The sequence below is a fragment of the Ornithorhynchus anatinus genome, chromosome 2 (genome assembly GCF_004115215.2).
Source record: "Ornithorhynchus anatinus isolate Pmale09 chromosome 2, mOrnAna1.pri.v4, whole genome shotgun sequence".
NCBI lineage: Eukaryota > Metazoa > Chordata > Mammalia > Monotremata > Ornithorhynchidae > Ornithorhynchus > Ornithorhynchus anatinus.
The window spans coordinates 146,327,534-146,348,690 of NC_041729.1; the positions used below are offsets into that span (position 1 = coordinate 146,327,534).

Below are 21,157 nucleotides of genomic sequence, written 5' to 3' on the forward strand. Positions count from 1 at the left end.
TATTTAGCACTCCCATCGGAACAAATCTAGAAAAATATACAAAAAAGAAATTTAAACCTAATGCATCCTTCTTTTTTCCTGCTACTTGAATGTAAAAACTGTACTGTTACCAATTGTAAAATTCATGGAGTGTCTCTATGGAAGTACGAGCTAGTTCCATAACTCATTTTTCAATAAACTTCACTATGGAAATAAAAAATATTATGATAGAATTTCTCAACTGCAAGACCATAAACTGTAAATGTGTTGACATGAATTAATCTACACTGCTCACATTGAAGCTATTACAGCACCAACTGTTCATTATAATTAGGAGCACAATTAGAAAAGAACAAAAATATCTCGAGAAAGGAACTTCTTTATGACAAATAATGAAAAAAGGCTTCCCTTTTTCTCTGGTTTTTTTCTCAACGTTGCCACCATTTTAAAGTTCTTACTCATAGCTTTGAGATTGGGAGCGAATATGAGCCTCATTAAGGAGATTCTAACAGAACTAGAATTTCATATTTTGTTCCAGTGAGGTTTATATTAAGCAAATTACTATATTAGGCACAAAATCCCACAGCTTCTCCAAACTCAAAATAAGAAACCCAAGACCTTAAAATCATTCTTTTTTTCTTTCTTAAGAACATAAAAAGGTATTGTGTTTGCAAAGCTTCTGAGATATATTGTAGCCTTTGGGGAAACACCGTGGCTCGGTAGAATGAGCTCAGGCCTGTTTAATTAGGAGATCTCGGTTCTCAAGTCTGCTCTGCCTCTTGGATTCTTTGTGATTGTGGGCAATTCGCTCAGCTTCTCAGAGCCTCAGTTTCCTCATTTGAAAATGGCACTTCAATTCCTGTTCTTCCTCCTCTTTGACCGTGGGCCCTATGTGGGGCAGGAACCATGTCGATTTATCGTACTTTAACGACTCTGGCTGTTTGCACAGAATAGGCACTTAACAAATATCATTCTTAGTATAGTTAGTCTAACCTGACTGCATAGAGGAGATAGCGCCACTGGTCTTTTTCCTCCTTGGATAGCACTGAAAGGAAAACAACTTTCTGGAGGATGGGGAGTGATGAAGGTGAGAGAGGCCATTATGGGAAGGTCTGGGGTGGAGAATAGCTTCTCAGTCTGTTGCTGGATTTTAGAGTGTGGTTTCTACACAGTCTTCCTGGTCCTCTTCCAATGTGGTCTGCCAGCCAGGTAGCCAGCAAGGCCACTAAAGAAGGCACTGGGCTCACAAGCCCGGGACCTCGGAGCTAAGTGAAATGAAAGAGGCTCAGTGTAGGTCAAGGGTGCCACCCCCTGATCCCGAAAACCACCCAACCCCCGTCCTCTACGATGGTCAGGATTTTTCAGGCTTTGTCCCTTCTAAACTTGCCATTTTTCACACTCTGTTCTCCTCCCAAGGGACCTTCCCATGCTCCTTTGCCTCTATCCCCAGTGCTTCCCTACGCCCTATGAGACTGGACCTCCCTCCCTCTTCATACGTTGGATACTGTCTTTATCCTCAGTTGGACTCTTCCAAGCCTTTTGATAGCTCTGCACATAATAGGGGCTCACATAAATATGATGGATTAGTTGATATGCAACGGGGAGTAAAATAAGTGGGATTAGAGAGACACCCGGAGCACAGTCTCTTCGGCTGAATGCGCTTCCTATAATGAGAGTGAAGAGCTTCCTGTGTTGAGCGCTGCTGAATGCTTGGGAAAGTACAATTCAGCAATAAATGGACACATTCCCTGCACACAGCAAGCTTACAGTCTGGAGGGGGTGACAGTCATCAATAAAAATTAATGAATTACCATTACTGTGGGTAGGGAACCTGTCTACCAATTCTGTTCTATTGTCTTCTCCCAAGCGCTTAGGACAACTCTGCACAGAGTAAGCACTCAATAAATATCACTGATTGATTGATCGAATTAGGGTATCTGGGAATTGAGTGCTATTAAAAGACGGGTCTTATTTTCTGAAGCATTATGCTGGCTACCATTGTTCACTTTCCTGACCATGAAGTAACTTCCCATAGTCCACATGTGGTTATACACAGGTTCACTAAGCACGTCTCAGTGGTTGTTTACAAGCGGTCCGTGTGCCCTGCCTGTTTGCACCAGGATTTGTTTGGGTGTGACAGATTTTTTATGAGCTTTTTCAGAGTTCATTCATTCATTCATTCAATAGTATTCATTGAGCGCTTACTATGTGCAGAGCACTGTACTAAGCGCTTGGAATGTACAAATCAGCAACAGACAGAGACAGTCCCTGCCCTCTGATGGGCTTACAGTCTAATCTAATAATGTTGGTATTTGTTAAGCACTTACTATGTGCAGAGCACTGTTCTAAGAGCTGGGGTAGATACAGGGTAATCAGGTTGTCCCACACGGGGCTCGCAGTTAATCCCCATTTTACGGATGAGGGAACTGAGGCACAAAGAAGTTAAGTGACTTGCCCACAGTCACCCAGCTGACAAGTGGCAGAGCCGGGATTCGAACCCATGAACTCTGACTCCCAAGCCCGGGCTCTTTCCACTGAGCCACGCTGAGTTCACTGTACCGCATTCAGTTTGAGATTGTTGATATAGAATCGAGATGCCTTTCTTGACCAGACCCTTGGTCTTGGCACATAGGTTAGAAGCAGCAAGGCCTCATGGCTAGAGCGCGGTCCTGGAAGTCCGAAGGACCTGGGTTCTAATTCTGGATCCCCCACTTGTCTGCTGCATGGCCTTGGCCAAATCACTTAACTTCTCTGTACCTCAGTTCCCTCATCTGTAAAATGGGGATTAAGACTGTGAGCCCCCTGTGAGACGGAGACAGAGACTGTGTCCAACCCTATTTCTTTGTATCCACCCCAGAGCTTAATACACGGCCTGGCACATATTAAACACTTAACAAATATTGACAGAACTACAAACTAGTAGTAAGAGTTTAATTGAGCACATACTGAGTGTGATGAATTGTGCTAAGGGTTTAGGAGAGTATGAAGAACAAGACACACTTCCTGCCCTCCGTGGGCTTACAACTAATGGGTTGTTCATGTGTACCTGAGATTTCAAACTCAAAATAGGTTCCCATTGGTAAAGAAAGGATTGTTTGAAAGTATTGTATTTACAATCACAAGGACGGAAATAATAATAATAATAATGTTGGTATTTGTTAAGTGCCTACTATATGCAGAGCACTGTTCTAAGCGCTGGGGTAGATATAGGGTAATAAGGTTGTCCCACGTGAGGCTCACAGTCTTAATCCTCATTTTTCAGATGCGGTAACTGAGGCACAGAGAAGTTAAGTGACTTGCCCACGGTCACACAGCTGACAAGTGGCTGAGCCGGGATTCGAACTCCCAAGCCCGTGCTCTTTCCACTGAGCCATGCTACAGTTGGCATGGAATCTAGCAAAGTAGTTTCTGAACTGTGATCTCTCAATTTGTAAAAATGGTACTTGTTAAGAACTTACTATATTCCAGTCACTGTCCTGTGTTGGGGTAGATCCAAGATAATCAGAGCAAACGCAGGTCTGGTCCCACATGGGGCTCACAGTCTAAGTAGGAGGGAGGAGAATTTAATCCCCAATTTACAGCTGAGGTAATGGAGGCATAGACTGACTTGCCCAAGGTTATACAACAGGCAATTGGCTAATCCCAGGTCCTCTGACTTCCGGGCTCAACATCTTACCCGATTTTTATTCAATCTTTCGGTCACCTTTCCTAAAGAACGTCTTCACTAACTCAGGAGAGGGAATGGAAAGCTTTTTTTGGATCAAGCCTATAAACTTTTCGTTGAACTCTTGACTGGGATATTAAATAGATGGGACATGGGAAGGTTTGAGCTTTAGCTCCAATATATGCCCTATGGCCTTTAAGGAATCTGGGCTCACTTAAAGGAGTTGACCCATCTGAGAGGAATATCATGGCCTAGTGGAAAGAGCAGGAGTTTGGGAGTCACAGAACCTGGGTTCTAATCCCAGTTTTGATAGTTGCACACTGTGCGATTTAGGGCCATTCACTAGGAGAAGCTGCATGGCGTAATGGATAGAGCACGGGCTTGGGAGCCAGAAGGTCATGGCTTCTAATTCCGACTCTGACACTTGTCTACTGTGTGGCCCTGGGCAAGTCACTTCACTTTTCTGTGTCTCAGTTACATCATCCATAAAATGGGGGTTAAGACTGTAGCCCTATGCCGGACAGGGACTGTGTCCAACATGATTTCCTTGTACCCACCCTGGCGATTAGTACAGTGCCGGGCACATAGTAAGGCCTTAATAAGTAACATGATAATAATAAATAATGATGGCATTTGTTAAACACTTACTATGTGCCGAACACTGTTCTAAGTACTGGGGTAGATACAAGGTAATCAGGTTGCCCCACGTGGGGCTCATAATCTCATTCTCCATTTTAGAGATGAGGTAATTGAGGCACAAGAAAGTCAGGAGACTTGTCCAAAGTCACACAGCTGATAAGTGGTGGAGCCAGAATTTCAACCCACAACCTCTGTCTCCCAAGCGCGTGCTCTTTCCACGGGCCACGCCACGCTGCTTCTCTATTATTATTATTATTAGTAACTTCTCTGTCTCTCATTTTCCTCCTCTGTAAAATGAGTATTCAATTAGCTTATTCAATCAATTGTATTTGAGTGCAGAGCATTGTACTAAATGCTTATTCTACCTCATACTTAGACTGTGAGCCCCAAGTGGGAGAGAACTGTGGCCCACCTGATCAACCTATGTCCAGCCCAGTACCCGACACATAGTAAGCACTTAACAAATATAATAATAATAATATTTGTCAGAGATGGGAATAAGTGGATCACAGACCACCAAAGGAATATTGAGATTCAGTGGTATGTGCATGTCCTCAATTCTGAATAGAGGTCAAAAGGAAATGTCATATTGTATGTGTTTTACTCCCACTTTGCACCCTTAATACAGTTCATGTGTCAGGTGAATTTCATAACGAAGCTACGTGTCTTCTTCTAAGTCCAGTGTATATCAGCAGTTCCACCCCTCTTTATCGGGGAAAGTTCTTCCTGAGGACTACAAGTCGGATTTTCCCTTTAGTCACACAGGAGCTCTGAAGCAGTCATAAATAATCTCCCGACTTTTCTGGGGAAAAAAAGGAGAATCAAAATCCTACCTTGTTGTTCCACTAAAGAGTGGTTGGTGATTTAGAGGGGCTTTTACCTCAGACTATAACAGATTCAATTTCCTGCTTTGTCTCAGGTGTTTGGGATTTGTCGCGTGTGTCCTCTGACAACCAGTTGCAGTACATCATAAAGATGAAGGTGCTTAGCCAGGAGGTTGAGATCAGATGAGAGAGGTGGCCTAATTGGTGAGGGATGATGGATGGTTGTTCTCCTTTCGAGCCCTTCAACTTTAGTTGAAGATGGGAAGCTTCCCTTCCCTTTTGTGGAAATGATTACTTCCAACTTGTGAATTTTTTTGGTTGTATCTTCCCCTCTCACCAGTCTCATCTGGCCGGGCTATGAGCTGAGCAAGGGAGGTTCTGCTGGGATCTGATAAATCAAGTTGATAAATCAACCTTGATTAATCTCCACTAACCCAAGACCTGTGTCCTGGGTTGAGCTCCTGGGAGATTGTAATTGACCTGCTTGTCCTCTGGAACGAGATCTGCTTAAAAGATAAATCGTCCGGGAAGGCAGTTTAGCTGGATAACCCTGGAGAAGACTATGGAGGATATTTTATATCCTGGAGGTCATGTCTCCTTCAAGAGCCCTTCCCTGATTGAGCCCTCTTTTCCCTGATTCCCTCTCCCTTCTGTGTTGTCTGCACAGCTGTATCGGAATTCTTTGCACATCTGGTATCCACCTCAGCTTCAGCCCCACACCATTTTATATAGTATTTAAGCCCTTCCTATGTGTTCAAACTGTTGTAAGCTCTGGGATAGGTGCAAGTTATTTAGGTGAGACACAATCCATGTCTCTAATGGGACTCATAGTCTTAATAGGAGGGAGAATAAGTATTGAATCCCCATTCTACAGATGAGGGAACTGAGGCATCCAGAGTTTAGTGACTTGTCCAAGGTCATACTGCAAGGACTTGGCAGAGCTGGGATCAGAACCTAGGTCCTCTGATTCCCAGGCCTATGTTCTTTCCACTAGGCAAGGCAACTTCTCCAAATTATTTATATATCTGTCTCTCCCCTCTAGACTCCATAACTGCTGTGGGCAAGGAACCTGTCTACCAATTCTGTTGTGTTGTACTTTCCCAAGTGTTTAGTACAGTGCTCTGCACACAGCAAGTGCTCACTAAGTACCACTGGTTGATTAAAGGCTGCAGCGATCCTTTTAGCCTGGATGACCCAAGTCCAGATGGACTTTCTCTCCGCTACTGCTCCATCTATTGACATCTCCAGGATTCAGTTATGGGCTCTCTTGCCATCCTCCAAATCTACCAGTACCTTGATTCTCTCTGCCACTACAATCTGCCACCCCTCTCCCTCTGCACCCTGATCCCACAAAACCCCAAATGCATTGAAATATATAGGCCTCAGTTGGATCTAGGAACTCCATAGACAGAGAAGCAGCGTAGATTAGTGGAAAGATCATGGATTTGGGAGTCAGAGGACGTGGGCTCTAATCCCGGCTCCACCACTTGTCTGCTGTGTGACTTTGGGCAAGTCACTCAACTTCTCTGTGCTTCAGTTACCTCCTCTGTAAAATGGGGATTAAGACTGAGCCCCATTTGGGACAATCTGAATACCTTGAACAGTGCTTGACACAGAGTAAGTGCTTAACATATACCATTATCATTATTGTTATTATTATCTACTTCATCAAATCCCTTAAACCATTCTGAGCCTTACACCTGATTGGTACTGGGTTGGAAAGAACTCATATAGCATCAGAACCCTCTGTAAAAGAACTCATATAGCATCAGAGCCCTCTGCGAGTTTGTAATAAATAAAACTGTGGCACTTGTACTGAGTCCTGGGGTAGATACAAGATAATCAGCTCAGACCCATAGGGCTCACAGTCGAAGTAGAACAGACATTTAATGCTCATTCTACAGGTTAGAAAACTGAGGCAGAAATAAGTTAAATAACTGGCTTTAGGTCACCCAGCAGGCAAGTGGCATAGCTGGGATTAGAAGCCAGGTGCCCTGACTCCCAGGACCGTGTTCTTTCCATTAGACCATGCTGCTTCTCTTGTGAGATCAACCTGTGACATGCTCCAGCTGTTAACCTTCAGGAAGGTTTGTGAATCCTTATCAAGGCTAGTCCCAACCCTCTCCTTCTCACAAGGATGTTAAGAATTCTCTAATATTCCCCATGTACCTATGTGCAATACAGTCTCTTTTCCTATCAAGTTGGAGGCTCTCACAAGGACTCTGGAGGGCTGGAATGAGGGGAAAAATAAAATTAACAATGATATTTAAGCATTAATGTTTTAGGTTTATGTTTAAAACTATGTTTTAGGCATTGTACTAAGCTCGAGGGTAGATCCAAGACAATCAGATCAAACATAGTTCTATTCCCACTTGGACTTGGCAGTCTAAGTAGGGAAAAAGAGCCGGGAGGCTACTCCTATGGGGAAGAAGGCAGAAGAATAGGAAGGCATCAGTGAGGTCAACAACCATAGAGATGAGAGCCTTGGAGGATCAATGGTATTCACTGAATGCTAACTGTATGCAGCGCACTGTAATAATCATAGTAATTGTGGTATTTTTTTAAGCACTTTACTCTGTGCCTAGTTCTGTATTAAGTTCCGGGGGAGATAAAAGATAATCCAGTCCCATATGGGGCTCAGAGTCCAAGTAGGAAGGAGAACAGGTATGGAATCTCTATTTTGCAGATAAGGGAACTGAGACACAGAGAAGTTAAATGCCTTCCTCCAGATCATATAGCAGGTAAGTGATGGAGCTGGAATTAGAGCCCACCTCCTCAGACTACCAGGCCTGTGCTTTTTCTCTAAGCACTTGGTAAATTAAAATCCAACATCTATAGCTTTTAGGATACAGTAATAATAATACTAAGCACTGGGGTGGATACAAGCAAATCAGATTGGACACAGTCTCTGACCCGCATAGGGCTCACAGTCTTAATCTCTGTTTTATAGTTGAGGTAACTGAGGCCCAGAGAATTGAAGTGATTTGCCCAAGGCCACACAGCAGACAAGTGACAGAGCTGGGATTAGAACCCATGATCTTCTGACTTCCAATAATAATAATAATAATGTTGGTATTTGTTAAGCGCTTACTATGTGCCGAGCACTGTTCTAAGCGCTGGGGTAGACACAGGGGAATCAGGTTGTCCCACGTGGGGCTCACAGTCTTCATCCCCATTTTACAGATGAGGTAACTCAGGCACCGAGAAGTTAAGTGACTTGCCCAAAGTCACACAGCTGACAAATGGCCGAGCCAGGATTTGAACCCGTGACCTCTGACTCCAAAGCCCGTGCTCTTTCCACTGAGCCACGCTGTTTCTCAGTGCTCTACACCTGTGCTCTATCCACTAAGCCATGCTGCTTTCCAAAGGAGGACCTTGGAGGAAGAATTCCTACCTCTCTCAGGAGCCAAATGAGGACTTTTGTCTGGGAGCTCCCTACAGGGAGTGCCCAGTCATTTTGGTGGGTGATTATTTTTATTTTTATAATTAATTGACATTATTACTATAACAAATAATGATGGCATTTAAGGGCTTGCTATTTGCCAAGGAGTGTGCTGAACAGGGGAATAGATACAAGATAATCAGATTGGACACAGATGCTATTCCACAAGGGGTGCTTGCAGTCTAAGGAGGTGAGAGAACAGGTATTTCATCTCCATTTTACAGATGAGGAAATTGAGGCACAGATAAACTAAGTGACTTGCCAACTTTCCACAGCAGGTAAGTGGTGGTGTTGGGACTAAGCTCCTTGTGGCAGGGAATGTGTCTGTAAATTGTTATACTGTAATAATAATAATAATGTTGGTATTTGTTAAGTGCTTACTCTGTGCAGAGCACTGTTCTAAGCGCTGGGGTATACAGGGTAATCAGGTTGTCCCACATGAGGCTCACAGTCTTAATCCCCATTTTACAGATGAGGGAACTGAGACACAGAGAAGTTAAGTGATTTGCCCACAGTCACCCAACTGACAAGTGGCAGAACTGGGATTCGAGCCCATGACCCCTGACTCCCAAGCCCGGGCTCTTTCCACTGAGCCACACTGCTTCTCATAGGAAAGTATTGGTAAATGCTGTGGGACTGGGGACAGGGTACAGATTCAAATGCAGAGGTGATGCCGGTGGGAGGGGAAATAGGGGAAATGAAGGCTTAGTGTGGGAAAGACTCTTAGAGGAGATGTGACTTTTGGAGGCTTTTGAAGTGGAGAGAGTGGAGGCATCTTGGATGTGAAGGCGGAGGGAGTTACAGGCCAGAAAGAGGACATGGGCATGGGACCAGCAGCAAGACAAACAAAATCGAGGACCGGTGAGTAAACTGGTGTTTGAGGAGCAATGTTTGCAGATAGAACTGTAGTAGGAGATCAGTGAGGTGAGGTTCGTAGGGGAGAGCTGGTTGAATGGACTTCTTCATAAGAATTTAAAATGAATTTACCATTTATAACTATTTTTATATTTTTAAGAACTTTTTGAAGTGAGGCATATTATGTTTTAATTTTTACATTTCTTGAGGAACATTTTCTTAGAGACTGGCTAAGAAACTATCTTGATTTAATCAATCAATTATATATATATGTATATATATATATATCTAGATGTGGTGGGTATATATATATATATATATATATAACTTTTTTTGTTTGTTTTATGGTACTTGTCAAGTGTTTATTATGTGCCAGGCACTTTACTAAGAACTGGAGTAGATACAAGGTAATCAGGTTGGACCCAGTCCATCTCCCACTTGGGGCTCACCGTCTTAATCCTATTTTATAGCTGAGGTAACTGAGGCCCAGGGAAGTTAAATGACTTCACAGAAGGTCACACAGCAGACAGGTGGCAGAGCTGTGATTAAAACCCAGGTCCTCTGACTCCCAGGCCCATGCTCTATCCACTAGACTGAGAACATACTTAGTACAGAACGGTGTACTAACCACTTGGAAGAGTATAACAGCATTAGCATACAAGATTCCCACTCTGTCCACTTTCACATCACCAGTGTTGTGATGGGAATATAAGTGTGTCCTGCTTCAACTTTGCTCATTGCTGAGTGGAATATTCCTTTCCTATATATGGGCCAACAGTAGAGAACTTAGTGAGATGAACAGCTATTCAGACTGCATTCCACCACCCCCAATCTAGGGACTAACTTGCCTGTGTTTTAGAGCCCTAAACTGGTTAATTTGGCTAATGTCAACTGGCACCACAAATAAAATCCTGAACTTGGGTAGATGCGAAATTTAATTGAGCTTGATTTTGTCCTCACATCTCATTCTCTCCATCTCTCAACCTGTGGTATCACTGACCAAGAAGCAGGAAGAAGCCAGGGAGGGAAGGGCTCCCTCTTATCTCCAAGAGCAGAAATAATCCTTTTTTGCTGTGCTATTTACTGTACTCTCCCAAGCGCCTAGAACAGCACTCTGCACACAGTATATGCTCAACAAGTATGACTGAATGAATGAATAAATAAAACTCATGATTCCTGAATCCCAGTACTGTTGTTTTTCCATTAGCCCACATTGCTTCTCTGCTACTATTTACCGAGTACCTACTATGCACGTAAAAAGAGCTAGGAGCGTAGGTGTATCAATCAACTGTGTTTATTGAGCACTTTTCTTACGCAGAGCACTATACTAAACACTTGGGAGAGTGATAATAATAACGATGATGGTCTTTGTTAAGCGCTTACTATGTGCTAAGCAATGTTCTAAGCACTGGGGTAGATACAGTGTAATCAGGTTGTCCCACGTGAGGCTTACACTTTTAATCCCCATTTTATAGATGAAGTAACTGAGGCACAGAGAAGTGAAGTGACTTGCCCAAGGTCACACAGAAGACAAGTGCCCGATCCGGGATTAGAACCCACATCCTCTGAAGCCTGTGCTCTTGCCACTAAGCCACGCTGCTTCATACTAAGCCACACTGCTTCATATAATAATGACGGTATCTGTTAAGCACTTTCTATATGCCAAGCGCTGGTGTAGATAGAAGGTAATAAGGTTGTCCCGCGAGGGGCTCACAGGCATCATCCGCATTTTACAGACGAGATAACTGAAGCACAGAGAAGTTAAGTGATTTGCCCCAAATCACACAGCTGACAAGTGGCAGAGGCGGAATTAGAACCCACAACCCCTGACTCCCAAGCCTGGGCTCTTTCTACTAAGCCATGCTGCTTCTCTATACAATATAACAGAGGCGGTAGACACATTTCCTGCCCACAGCGAGTTTACAGTCTAGAGGGAGAGACAGACATTAATATAAGTGAATACACAACAGATATATAAAGAAGGTATTAATTGAAAACAGTCATTGGTCACAAGTTTCTAGTCTCTGGGTGTGTGGTGGATGGGAGACAAGCAGAGAATGAAATTGGAATTCAGGAGCTGCTCTGAGGGGAAGGAGGAGAAATACAGTGGCTTCTATGACAGATTAACAGCTGGGAGAAAAGGGCCCCTCCCTTTTCCAGGGAAGAAGAGATAAAGCAGGGAGAAAGGGGTGTCTTGGGCTGAAAAGTTGAAGGCCAATCTAAGGAGGGGGAGCTTGTGAACACTATTGCCTAATCATTATAATCATGGCATTTGTTAAACCTTTACTCTGTAATAATAATAACGGTGATGTTGGTATTTGTTAAGCGCTTACTATGTGCCGAGCACCGTTCTATGCACTGGGGTAGACCCAGGGGAATCAAGTTGTCCCACATGAGGCTCACAGTCTTCATCCCCATTTTACAGATGAGGTAACTGAGGCACAGAGAAGTGAACTGACTTGTCCACAGTCACACAGCTGACAGGTGACAGAGCTGGGATGTGAACCCATGACCTCTGACTCCAAAGCCCATGCTCTTTTCACTGAGCCACGCTGCTACTCCAGATAAAATGCAAGTCACTTCACTTCTCTGTGCCTCAGTTACCTCATCTGTAAAAATGGGGATTAAGACTGTGAGCCTCATGTGGGACAACTGATTACCCTGTATCTACCCCAGCGCTTAGAACAGTGCTCTGCACTTAGTAAGCGCTTATTAAATACCAACATTGGTATTATTATATGTACTAAGCACTAGGGTAAATACCAGATAATCAGGTTAGATACAGTCCTTTTCCTGCATGAAATTTACAATCTATGAGGGAGGGAGAGCAGGCCTTTAATCCCTCTTTTACAGATGAGGAAATGGAAGCACAGAGAAATTCTGTGACTTGCCCAAGGGCACACAGCAGGCAGGTAGCCGAACGCAGATTAGAACTCAGGTCCTCTGACTCGCAGGCCCAGGCTTTTTCCACTAGGCAAGATCTCTGGACTTGTACGAGCCCAGCTCAAGGACTCTGCAGGCACTTAGGCCAAGAAATAGGGTTGTTTGGCAGCGTGGGCTCGGGACTGGGCAATTAACCTGAGCGCTTCTGAATAAGCTGAGGTCTAAGAGGTCAACTTCTCCCATGAACAGGGAAAAGGAAAATGGGAAATCTGATACAGGTGTGAAACTTCTTCCTGAGATTTCTTAACCTCCGGGCTAAACATCCCTAAATCTCAAAAGCTTTCAATTCCCAAGGCCAGTCTTGATGCACGCAAGGATCATCTGAGCCTTGTGATTTGACACGGTACGTACCTTTAGAAAATCGGTATTTCAGTTATTTTGTGAGTTCCCAAACAAAATAAATCAAATGCAGAAGGATCTAAGAGACCAGATTAACAGTTTGCATGGACAGGGAACTGGTCTCTAAACTGGAAAAAAGGAAAATAAAATGGCAACACAGATATTGGGGTACCATTATTACTTACTGTGGTGGCACAGTGGATATCTTTCCACACTGCGGCTTCCCTGGAGAGATCGGAGACTTCAAAAAAGTTATCAAGAATAACTTCCCCAATCATGTCATGTCTAGAAAATCTGTCAAAATCATATACACTGAAATGCAGTTTTCTGTTGCTTAATTGATCGTAGGGTACAGGAAACTGAAAGGTTTCTTCGAAGAGAGGGTTTAGGGTCTTTCTGTGCACACGAGTCTGAAACTTCTTTTTCCTGTCTGGAAGAAGATATATCTTCACGTAGGGATCTGATGTCCCTGTGAAGTCTTTAGCGGGGAGATCTAAGGCTTTGACAATGTTAACCACAAGGAGTTCATTTTCGTAGTCGTATTGGAGAGTGAAGTTCAGTTTCCCGCAAGTTTTGATGTCTTCTTTCCTGTTTCCCTCAGAGTCGACTGACTTTTGTTTGTAGAGCTCTGGTTTTATTCTCCCAATGCTGGTGGTCGTCTCGCCTCTCTGTAACACTGGTTCTGTTCCCATGCTGAAATCAACACTGGATACTTGCATCTGTCTCGGCAGATGCCTTCTGAACGAATTGTGCCTGTATACAAACAAATACACACACACACACACACACCAACAACCAAAAATAAAACAAGATTTAGAAATTAGGACTAAATATATGAGATAGGATAAGAGGATTGTATATTTTATGTAGAATGTGCCCATACATATGCTAAATAATTCCAGTAAATCTCAAGTGGCCTCATGGATAGGCCTGGGAGTCAGTGGATCTGGTTGTTAATCCTGGCTCGGCCAGGACCTTGGGCAAGTCACTCCAAATCTCTGTGCCTCAGTTTTCCTCATCTGTTAAATGGGGATTCAATTGCTTTGATCCCTCTCCTGTTGACTGGGAGCCCCACGGGGGACAGGGACTGTGTCCAATTTAATTTACTTGTGATCACTCCATGGCTTAGTAGTGTCTGGCACATAGGAAGGACTTTACACATGCCACAGAACAAAAAGCACACAAGGGGTGCAAGGTAATGGATCCACTCAATCGATCAGCAACATTTAGTGAGCGATTACTGTGTCCTGAGCACTGTACCGAAGGCTGAAACATAATTCGATGGGGCCAAGCTGGAGGTCTCCTTACTAGGCCCGGTGGTTAGTTGGGGAAGCAGCGTGGCTCAGTGGAAAGAGCCCGGGCTTCGGAGTCAGAGGTCATGATTTCGACTCCCGGCTCTGCCACTTGTCAGCTGTGTGACTGTGGGCAAGTCACTTCACTTCTCTGTGCCTCAGTTCCCTCATCTGTAAAATGGGGATTAACTGTGAGCCTCACGTGGGACGACCTGATTCCCCTGTATCTCCCCCAGCACTTAGAAGAGTGCCCTGCACATAGTAAGCGCTTACCAAATACCAACATTATTATTATTATTATTAGTCCATGTGTCGTCTGGAGTGCTGCTGGAGGAAAAAGCTGAGAAAAGGGGTTCGGGCTAACATCATCCACAGAATTAGCTAAGAGTCAAATTAACTCCCACCAACTTTCTTTTTTTTACTCCAGGAGTGGCATGGGTAGAGAGAAATCCATTCCTACATGGAATACTTTAAGGTAAATCTCATGAGAGGAGCTGTATCCTAGTTAGTTGCTATTTCCAATGGAGTCATTTTCCTTCATTTTGCTCCCAGGAGAGCTCAGTTCCATTTCCAAAGTGAGAAGCCACTCCCCTCGGAGAATATTCCCGATGACCCTGGTAGAGAAGCAGCATGGTGTAGTGGATAGAGCATAGGCTTGGGAAACAGAAGGTAATGGGTTCTAATCCTGTGGCATGTGGCAAGACAGGATTACAAGTTCTGACACTGAATCAGTTTCCTAGCCCAGAATCTTTGCTCATCTCAACACTGTTATGCCGGGTGGGGCACGTGATGAGAACGGATGAAGCAGGATATCCAAACACCTGCAGCGTGGCTCAGTGGAAAGAGCCTGGGCTTCGGAGTCAGAGATCATGGGTTCGACTCTTGGCTCTGCCACTTCAGCTGTGTGACTGTGGGCAAGTCACTTCACTTCTCTGTGCTTCAGTTACCTCTTCTGTAAAATGGGGATTAACTGTGAGCCTCACGTGGGACAACCTGATTACCCTGTATCTACCCCAGCGCTTAGAACAGTGCTCTGCACATAGTAAGCGCTGAACAAATACCAACATTATTACCATTTGAAAACCAACAGCAGGGAGGAAGAAGAAATCAAATAATCAGTGGTATGTTTTGAGCACGTACTATGTGCAGAACCCTGTACAAAACATTTGGAACAGTATGAGATACTATGTAGACACTATACCTTTGCCCTCAAGGATTTTACACTTGAGTGGATGAGTTTATAATCTAGTTCTAAGGAAGGGCGTCAATCAGTCTAATTTATCCAGTGCTCACTGTGTGCAGAGCACTGTACTGAGCGCTTGGAATATTTCTGCCGCCCAATGAACTGACAGTCTAGAGTAAACCAAAACTTCAGACAATGATGCATTCCGCTTGAAAACTGGGAGTCGATTCAGGAGCAGTGTGGGCTAGTGGATAGAGCACCGGCCTGGAAGTCAGAAGAACCTGGGATTTAGTCCCGGCTCTGCCACTTGTCTGCTGCGTGACCTTGGGCAAGCCACTTCACTTCTCTGTGCCTCAGTTACCTCATCTGTAAAATGGGGATTGCGACTTTGAGCCCCATGTGGGACATGTACTGTGTCCAAACTGATTTCTTTGTATCTATCTCAGTGCTCAGCATAGTGTCAGGCACATAGCTAGAGCTTAACAAAACCATAATTATTATTATTATTAGTGTTTGTTCATTCAATCTTATTTATTTAGTGCTTACTGTGTGCAAAGCACTATATTAATCAAATGGGAAAGTACACTATAACAGACACATTTCCAGACCTCAGTGAGCTTACAGTCTAGAGGGGGAGACAGACATATATATAAATAAGTCAATTACAAATATGTACACGGGTGCTGTCGGACTGTGAGAGGGAATGAATAAAGGGAGCAAGTCAGGGTGACACGGAAGGGAGAGGGAGAAGAGGAGAAGAGGGTTTAGTTAGGGAAGTCTCTTGGAGGAGATGGGCCTTCAGTAAGGCTTTGAAGGGGAGAGAGCAATTGTCTCTTGGATATGAGGAGGGAGGGTATTCCAGGACAGAGGCAGGATGTGGGCGGAAGGTCGGTGGCGAGATAGACGAGCTGAAGGTACAGCGAGAAGTTTAGCAACAGAGCATGAAGTGTGAGGGTATGGTTATTGTAGGAGAGTAGTGCGGTGGGGTAGGAGGGGGCAAGGTGATTGCTTTAAAGTCAATGGTGAGGAATTTTTGTTTGATGTGGAGTTCTCTGAGGAGTAGGGACACATGGTCTAAACATTTTTGCAGGAAAGGATCCCGAGTGAACTATGGACCAGAGTGGGGAGAGACAGGAGGCAGGGAGGTCAGCAAGGAGTCTGATATAGTAATCAAGGAAGGATAGGATAAGTGCTGGGATTAATATAGCAGTTGGCATGGAGAGGAAGGGGCAGATTTTAGTGATGTTGTGAAGGTGGAACCTAAAGGAATTGGAGTTGGATTGAATATGTGGGTTGAATGAAAGAGAGGAGTAAAGGATTCATTCAATAGTATTTATTGAGCGCTTACTATGTGCAGAGCACTGTACTAAGCGCTTGGAATGAACAAGTCGGCAACAGATAGAGACGGTCCCTGCCGCTTGACGGGCTTACAGTCGAGGTTACGGGCTTGTGAGACAGGAAGGGTGGTGATGCTGTCTACAGTGATAAGAAAGTCAGGGGGAGGACAGGGTTTGGTGGGAAGATAAGGCGTTCTCTTTTAGACATGTTTAGATGGGAGGACATCCAAGTAGCGGTGGCTTGAAGGCAGAAGGAAGTGTGAGAGTGCAGAGAGGGTGAGAGATCAGGGCTGGAGATGGAGATGGTGATGGTGGTGGAGTAGATGTAGTGATGGGGATGGTGATGGTGGAAGTGGTCAGGATGGTGGTCTGGCCTCGAAAAACCTGTAAAACACCTGTGCCCTTACTCTCTAAGCTAGAATATACAAGGTTATGAGATTGGATGTAGTTCTTAGCTCCATTTTAAAGAAAAGAAATGTGAGGCCTGGGGAAATTAAGGATATTTCCCAAGGTCACACTGTATGCTCATGGCATAATGGATAGAGTACGGGCCTGGGAATCAGAAAGTCCTGGGTACTAATGCCGACTCCACCACGTGTCTGCCGTGCGGCCTTCCGTAACTCACTCAACTTCTCCGTTCCTCACTTACCTCATCTGTGAAATGGGGAATAAGACTGTGAGCCCTATGTGGGACAGGGATTATATCCAACCTGATTTGCTTGTATCTATTCCAGCACTTAGTACAGTGCCTGGCACAAAGTAAGTGCTTAACAAATATCATTATTATTATTATTATGATGATGCTAGTGTTAGAATTAGCCCTTGAACCTAGGTCTCTTAGTTCCCAGTCCACCCTTATTCTCCTTGGACTATGCTGCCTCCCCTCTCAGTATGATCATATTATTTGGGTGCTTGACTGGCATGAGGATCTTTCCTTTGATTTTTTTATTTAATAGAATTTGTTAAGCACTTACTATGTGACAAGCACGGTTCTGAACTTCTGAACGCTGGAGTAGATACGCTTGGCACATAGTAAGGGCTTAAATACTATCATTATTATTTCCAGTTAATCAGGCCAGATATAGGGCTGCCCCATATGGGGTTCACAGTCGAGTAGGAGGGAGAACAGGTATTCCCATTTTACAATTGTGGAACCCGAGGTACATAGAAGTTAAGTGCCTTGCCCAAGGTCACATAGCAGGCAAAGTGGTGGATCTGGGATTAGAACCCAGGTCCTCTGGCTCCTAGGCCTGGGTTTTTCCCACTAGGCTATGCTGCTTCTCAGGTTTTGATGATTGCTGTCCCTTCTGGATCTGAGAAATCAGACTAGGCTATAACAAACATGATTTTTCTTCACAGTCATCTGCCTATCACCTGTGGCTGTGACCTATAAAAAAATCCATTTTCTTCTACCTTCCCCTTCCAATTTTCTATTCCTCTTCTGACTAATGAAAAAGCAAGGGAGAATTTCTAAGCAGAGCCACTTCATGGGAAACTATTCCTAACAAATTAAAGCCACGAACAAAATGATTTATTCCAAAAGTCCCTACATGACCCAAAATATATTTGATTCACTTCAACCACCAAGAAAAGGGCAACCTCTTTGAAACAGCTGCCAACAGTATAGAGCAAAATGGGAAATAAAACCAGCACACTGTAAGTGCTAAATAAATGCCACTGATTGATTGATTTGCCTAATTGGAAATGTAAGAAGTGTCTGGGAAAAACTAGAAAACGTTGAAAAGGCTATGACCTAATATGTTGTTTCACCTGAAGTTTGTCTTTTCATTCAGGCCTATTTAAACTAAATTGAATAGGAAATCAGTAGATCAGTGCCAAATTGTAAATTCCAAGCACTTAGTACAGTGCTCTACACATAATAAGCGCTCAATAAATACTATTGAATAAATGAATGAAATATGTTGAGCATTTTCAATATGCAGAGTGCTCTATTAAAAACCTGGGGAGTGCAATATAATGGTGTTGGTGGGTAATAATAATAAAAATGATGATGGCATTTGTTAAGCGCTTACTATGTGCTTACTGTTCTAAGCGCTGGGGAAGATAGAGGGTAATCGGGTTGTCCCACTTGGGGTTCACAGTCTTAATCCCCATTTCACAGATGAGGTAACTGAGGTACAGAGAAGTCAAGTGACTTGCCCAAAGTCAAACAGCTGATAAGTGGCTGAGCAGGGATTAGAACCCCCGACCTCTGACTCCCAAGCCCGTGCTCTTTTCACTATACTGCTTCTCTAACCTACTTCTCTAATTCTAGGTTCAATCCCTAATTCACAGGGAGCTTACATTCTAGAGGGGAGACAGATATTAAGATAAATTATAGCTAGGAGAGAATAAGAATATGTAGATTAAGCACTGAGGTAATTAGGGTAGGGTGATTGCTTGAAGGGTACCACTTAGAATGCTTTGGGAGGGGCAGGTGAGGGAAATGAGGATTTAGAGATAAAGGTGTGAGTTTAGGAGGGTTTTGAATGGGGGAAGAGTGGAGGAAGTTCTCAACTCAAAAGACGATGTAGGTGAAGAGTCGGGTGAAGATGTGGATGAGGAGTCAGTGGTGGGATAGATGAGATTGTCGTACAGCGAGTACGTGGGGGTTAGAGGAGAGGAATGTGTGGGTGGGATGGTAGAGGGAAGTGAAGACAGTGAAGGCCATGGGGGGCAGGGATCATGTCGGATCTGATGGTGTCATATCTCCCCCGGTGTTCAGTTCAGTGCGTATCACAGCGTAAATTCTTAACAGATATCAAACCTAGCCTTAGTAGAATTATTACTGTGCTAATGTGAAAGTGTTCCAAAGATAGGCTGTATCTGATTTCTTCATAGTAGTGCTGACAATGTCAATCAATGGTATTTAATCAATGATATTCAATCAATTTACTCTCTAGATGTCATGCTTGTTGAGGGTAGAGAACGTATTTACCACCTCTTGTATGTACTCTTCCAAGAGCCAAGTACAGTGATCTCTTCATACAGTGAGTTTACAGTCTAGAGGAGGAGACAGACTTTAATGTAAATAAATTACAGATACCTACATTAATGTTGTGGGGCTGAGGGAGGGGTGAATAAATGGTATAAATCCAAGAGCAAGGGCAACGTAGAAGGGAGTGGGAGAAGAGGAAATGAGGGATTAGTCAGGGAGGGCCTCTTGAAGGAGTTGTGCTTTTAATATGACTTCTAAGGTGGAGAGAGTGATCCTCTGTCAGAGATGAAGAGGGAGTGCGTTCCAGATCAGAGGCAAGACGTGAGCTAGAGGTTGGTGGAGAGATCGATCATTGAGTCAATCAATGTATTTATGGAGCACTTACTCTGTGCAGAGCACTGTACTAAACACTTGGGAGAGTACAATACAACAAAGTTGGTAGACAGGTTCCCTGCTCACAAGGATCTTACAGTCTAGTCACTGATATGAATAAATAATTTATGGATATGTACGTAAGTGCTGCGGGGCTGAGGGTGGGGTGAATATCAAGTGCCTAAATGGTAGAGATCCAAATGCGTAGGCGGCACAGAAGGGAGATGGAGTAAGGCAAAAGAGGGCTTAGTGGGGGAAGGCCTCTTGGAGGAGATGGACTTTTAATAAGTCTTTGAAGGTGGAGAGTGTGTGGTCTGTCATACAGAGAGGGAGAGAGAGTTCCAGGTCAGAGGGAGGACGTGTGCCAGGAGACAGCGGTGAGACAGACGTGATCGGGATACAGTGAGTAAGTTGATGTTAGAGGAGCAAAAATATGCAGAACTGGGTGGTTGTAGGAAAGCAGTGCGGTAAGGAAGGAGGAGGAAAGTTGAATGAGTGCTTTAAAGTCTGTGGTAAGGAGTTTCTGTTCCATGTGGAGGTGGATGGGCAACTGCTCGAGGTTCCTGAGGAGTGGTGAGATGTGAAACGAACTTTTTTTTTAGGAAAATGATCCAGGCATCAGAGTAAAATATAGACTAGAGTGGGGAGAGACAGGGGAATGAGTGAGGAGGCCGATGCAATAATGTCATTAATTCTTTCCTCTATTCCCTTTCACCCCACCCCCCTGTGCCCTTTTAATATTGTCAGGAATTTTCTACCTTCCTGGAAGAACATATAAGCCTCCTGTCCTTGTTCTACTCTTTGCTCTTTTCCCCATTTCTTCTCCATTCCAACTCAGGCAGGATACTCTAGGCCCCTAGGGAATATTCTTTAACTCCAAATTCACCCTCTTGTTCTTATCCTGCCCTTTTCTTTCCCTCCGTTAAGTCTTGAGAGAGATATTGGTAGTTACTATCTTGATGATGTTCAAATGTAGGGCCTGTAGTGACTTAATTTTTGTCAAGTTACTTATACTGAGACATCTGGATACTTAGCCACGCTCTCTCTCGGCCTTGATTCCCTCATGTGCCAAATGGGGATGATAAGGCAGTGTTAAGTGATGAGGCTATTAGGATTCTTAGTTATTTACTTAATAGGTTCACTTCCTACCTTGCTCACAGGGAAGTTAATTAATACCCAAATTTAGAATTTGGGAAGATCAATGGGAACTTCATGCTTAGGAAAAAAACTAGAGTGATGAGGAAAAGTTAATATATTGGTACCCAAAGAAGATTGTCTCTCTTTGTTGCTGAATTGTGCTTAATACAGTGCTCTGCACACAGTAAGTGCTCAAGTGCCCCATTTTAGAGA

At 43.9% G+C, this 21,157-nt stretch overlaps 1 protein-coding gene across 1 annotated transcript in view; it reads right to left on the reverse strand.

The window, feature by feature from the left end:
* The window catches only part of SYT10 (synaptotagmin 10), a 117,166-nt gene that overhangs the window by 42,052 nt on the left and 53,957 nt on the right, over positions 1–21,157 (reverse strand). The window contains exon 3 of the mRNA XM_029058791.2: positions 12,871–13,438. Coding sequence (XP_028914624.1) covers positions 12,871–13,438 — 568 coding nt within the window. The remainder of the gene's footprint in view (positions 1–12,870; positions 13,439–21,157) is intronic.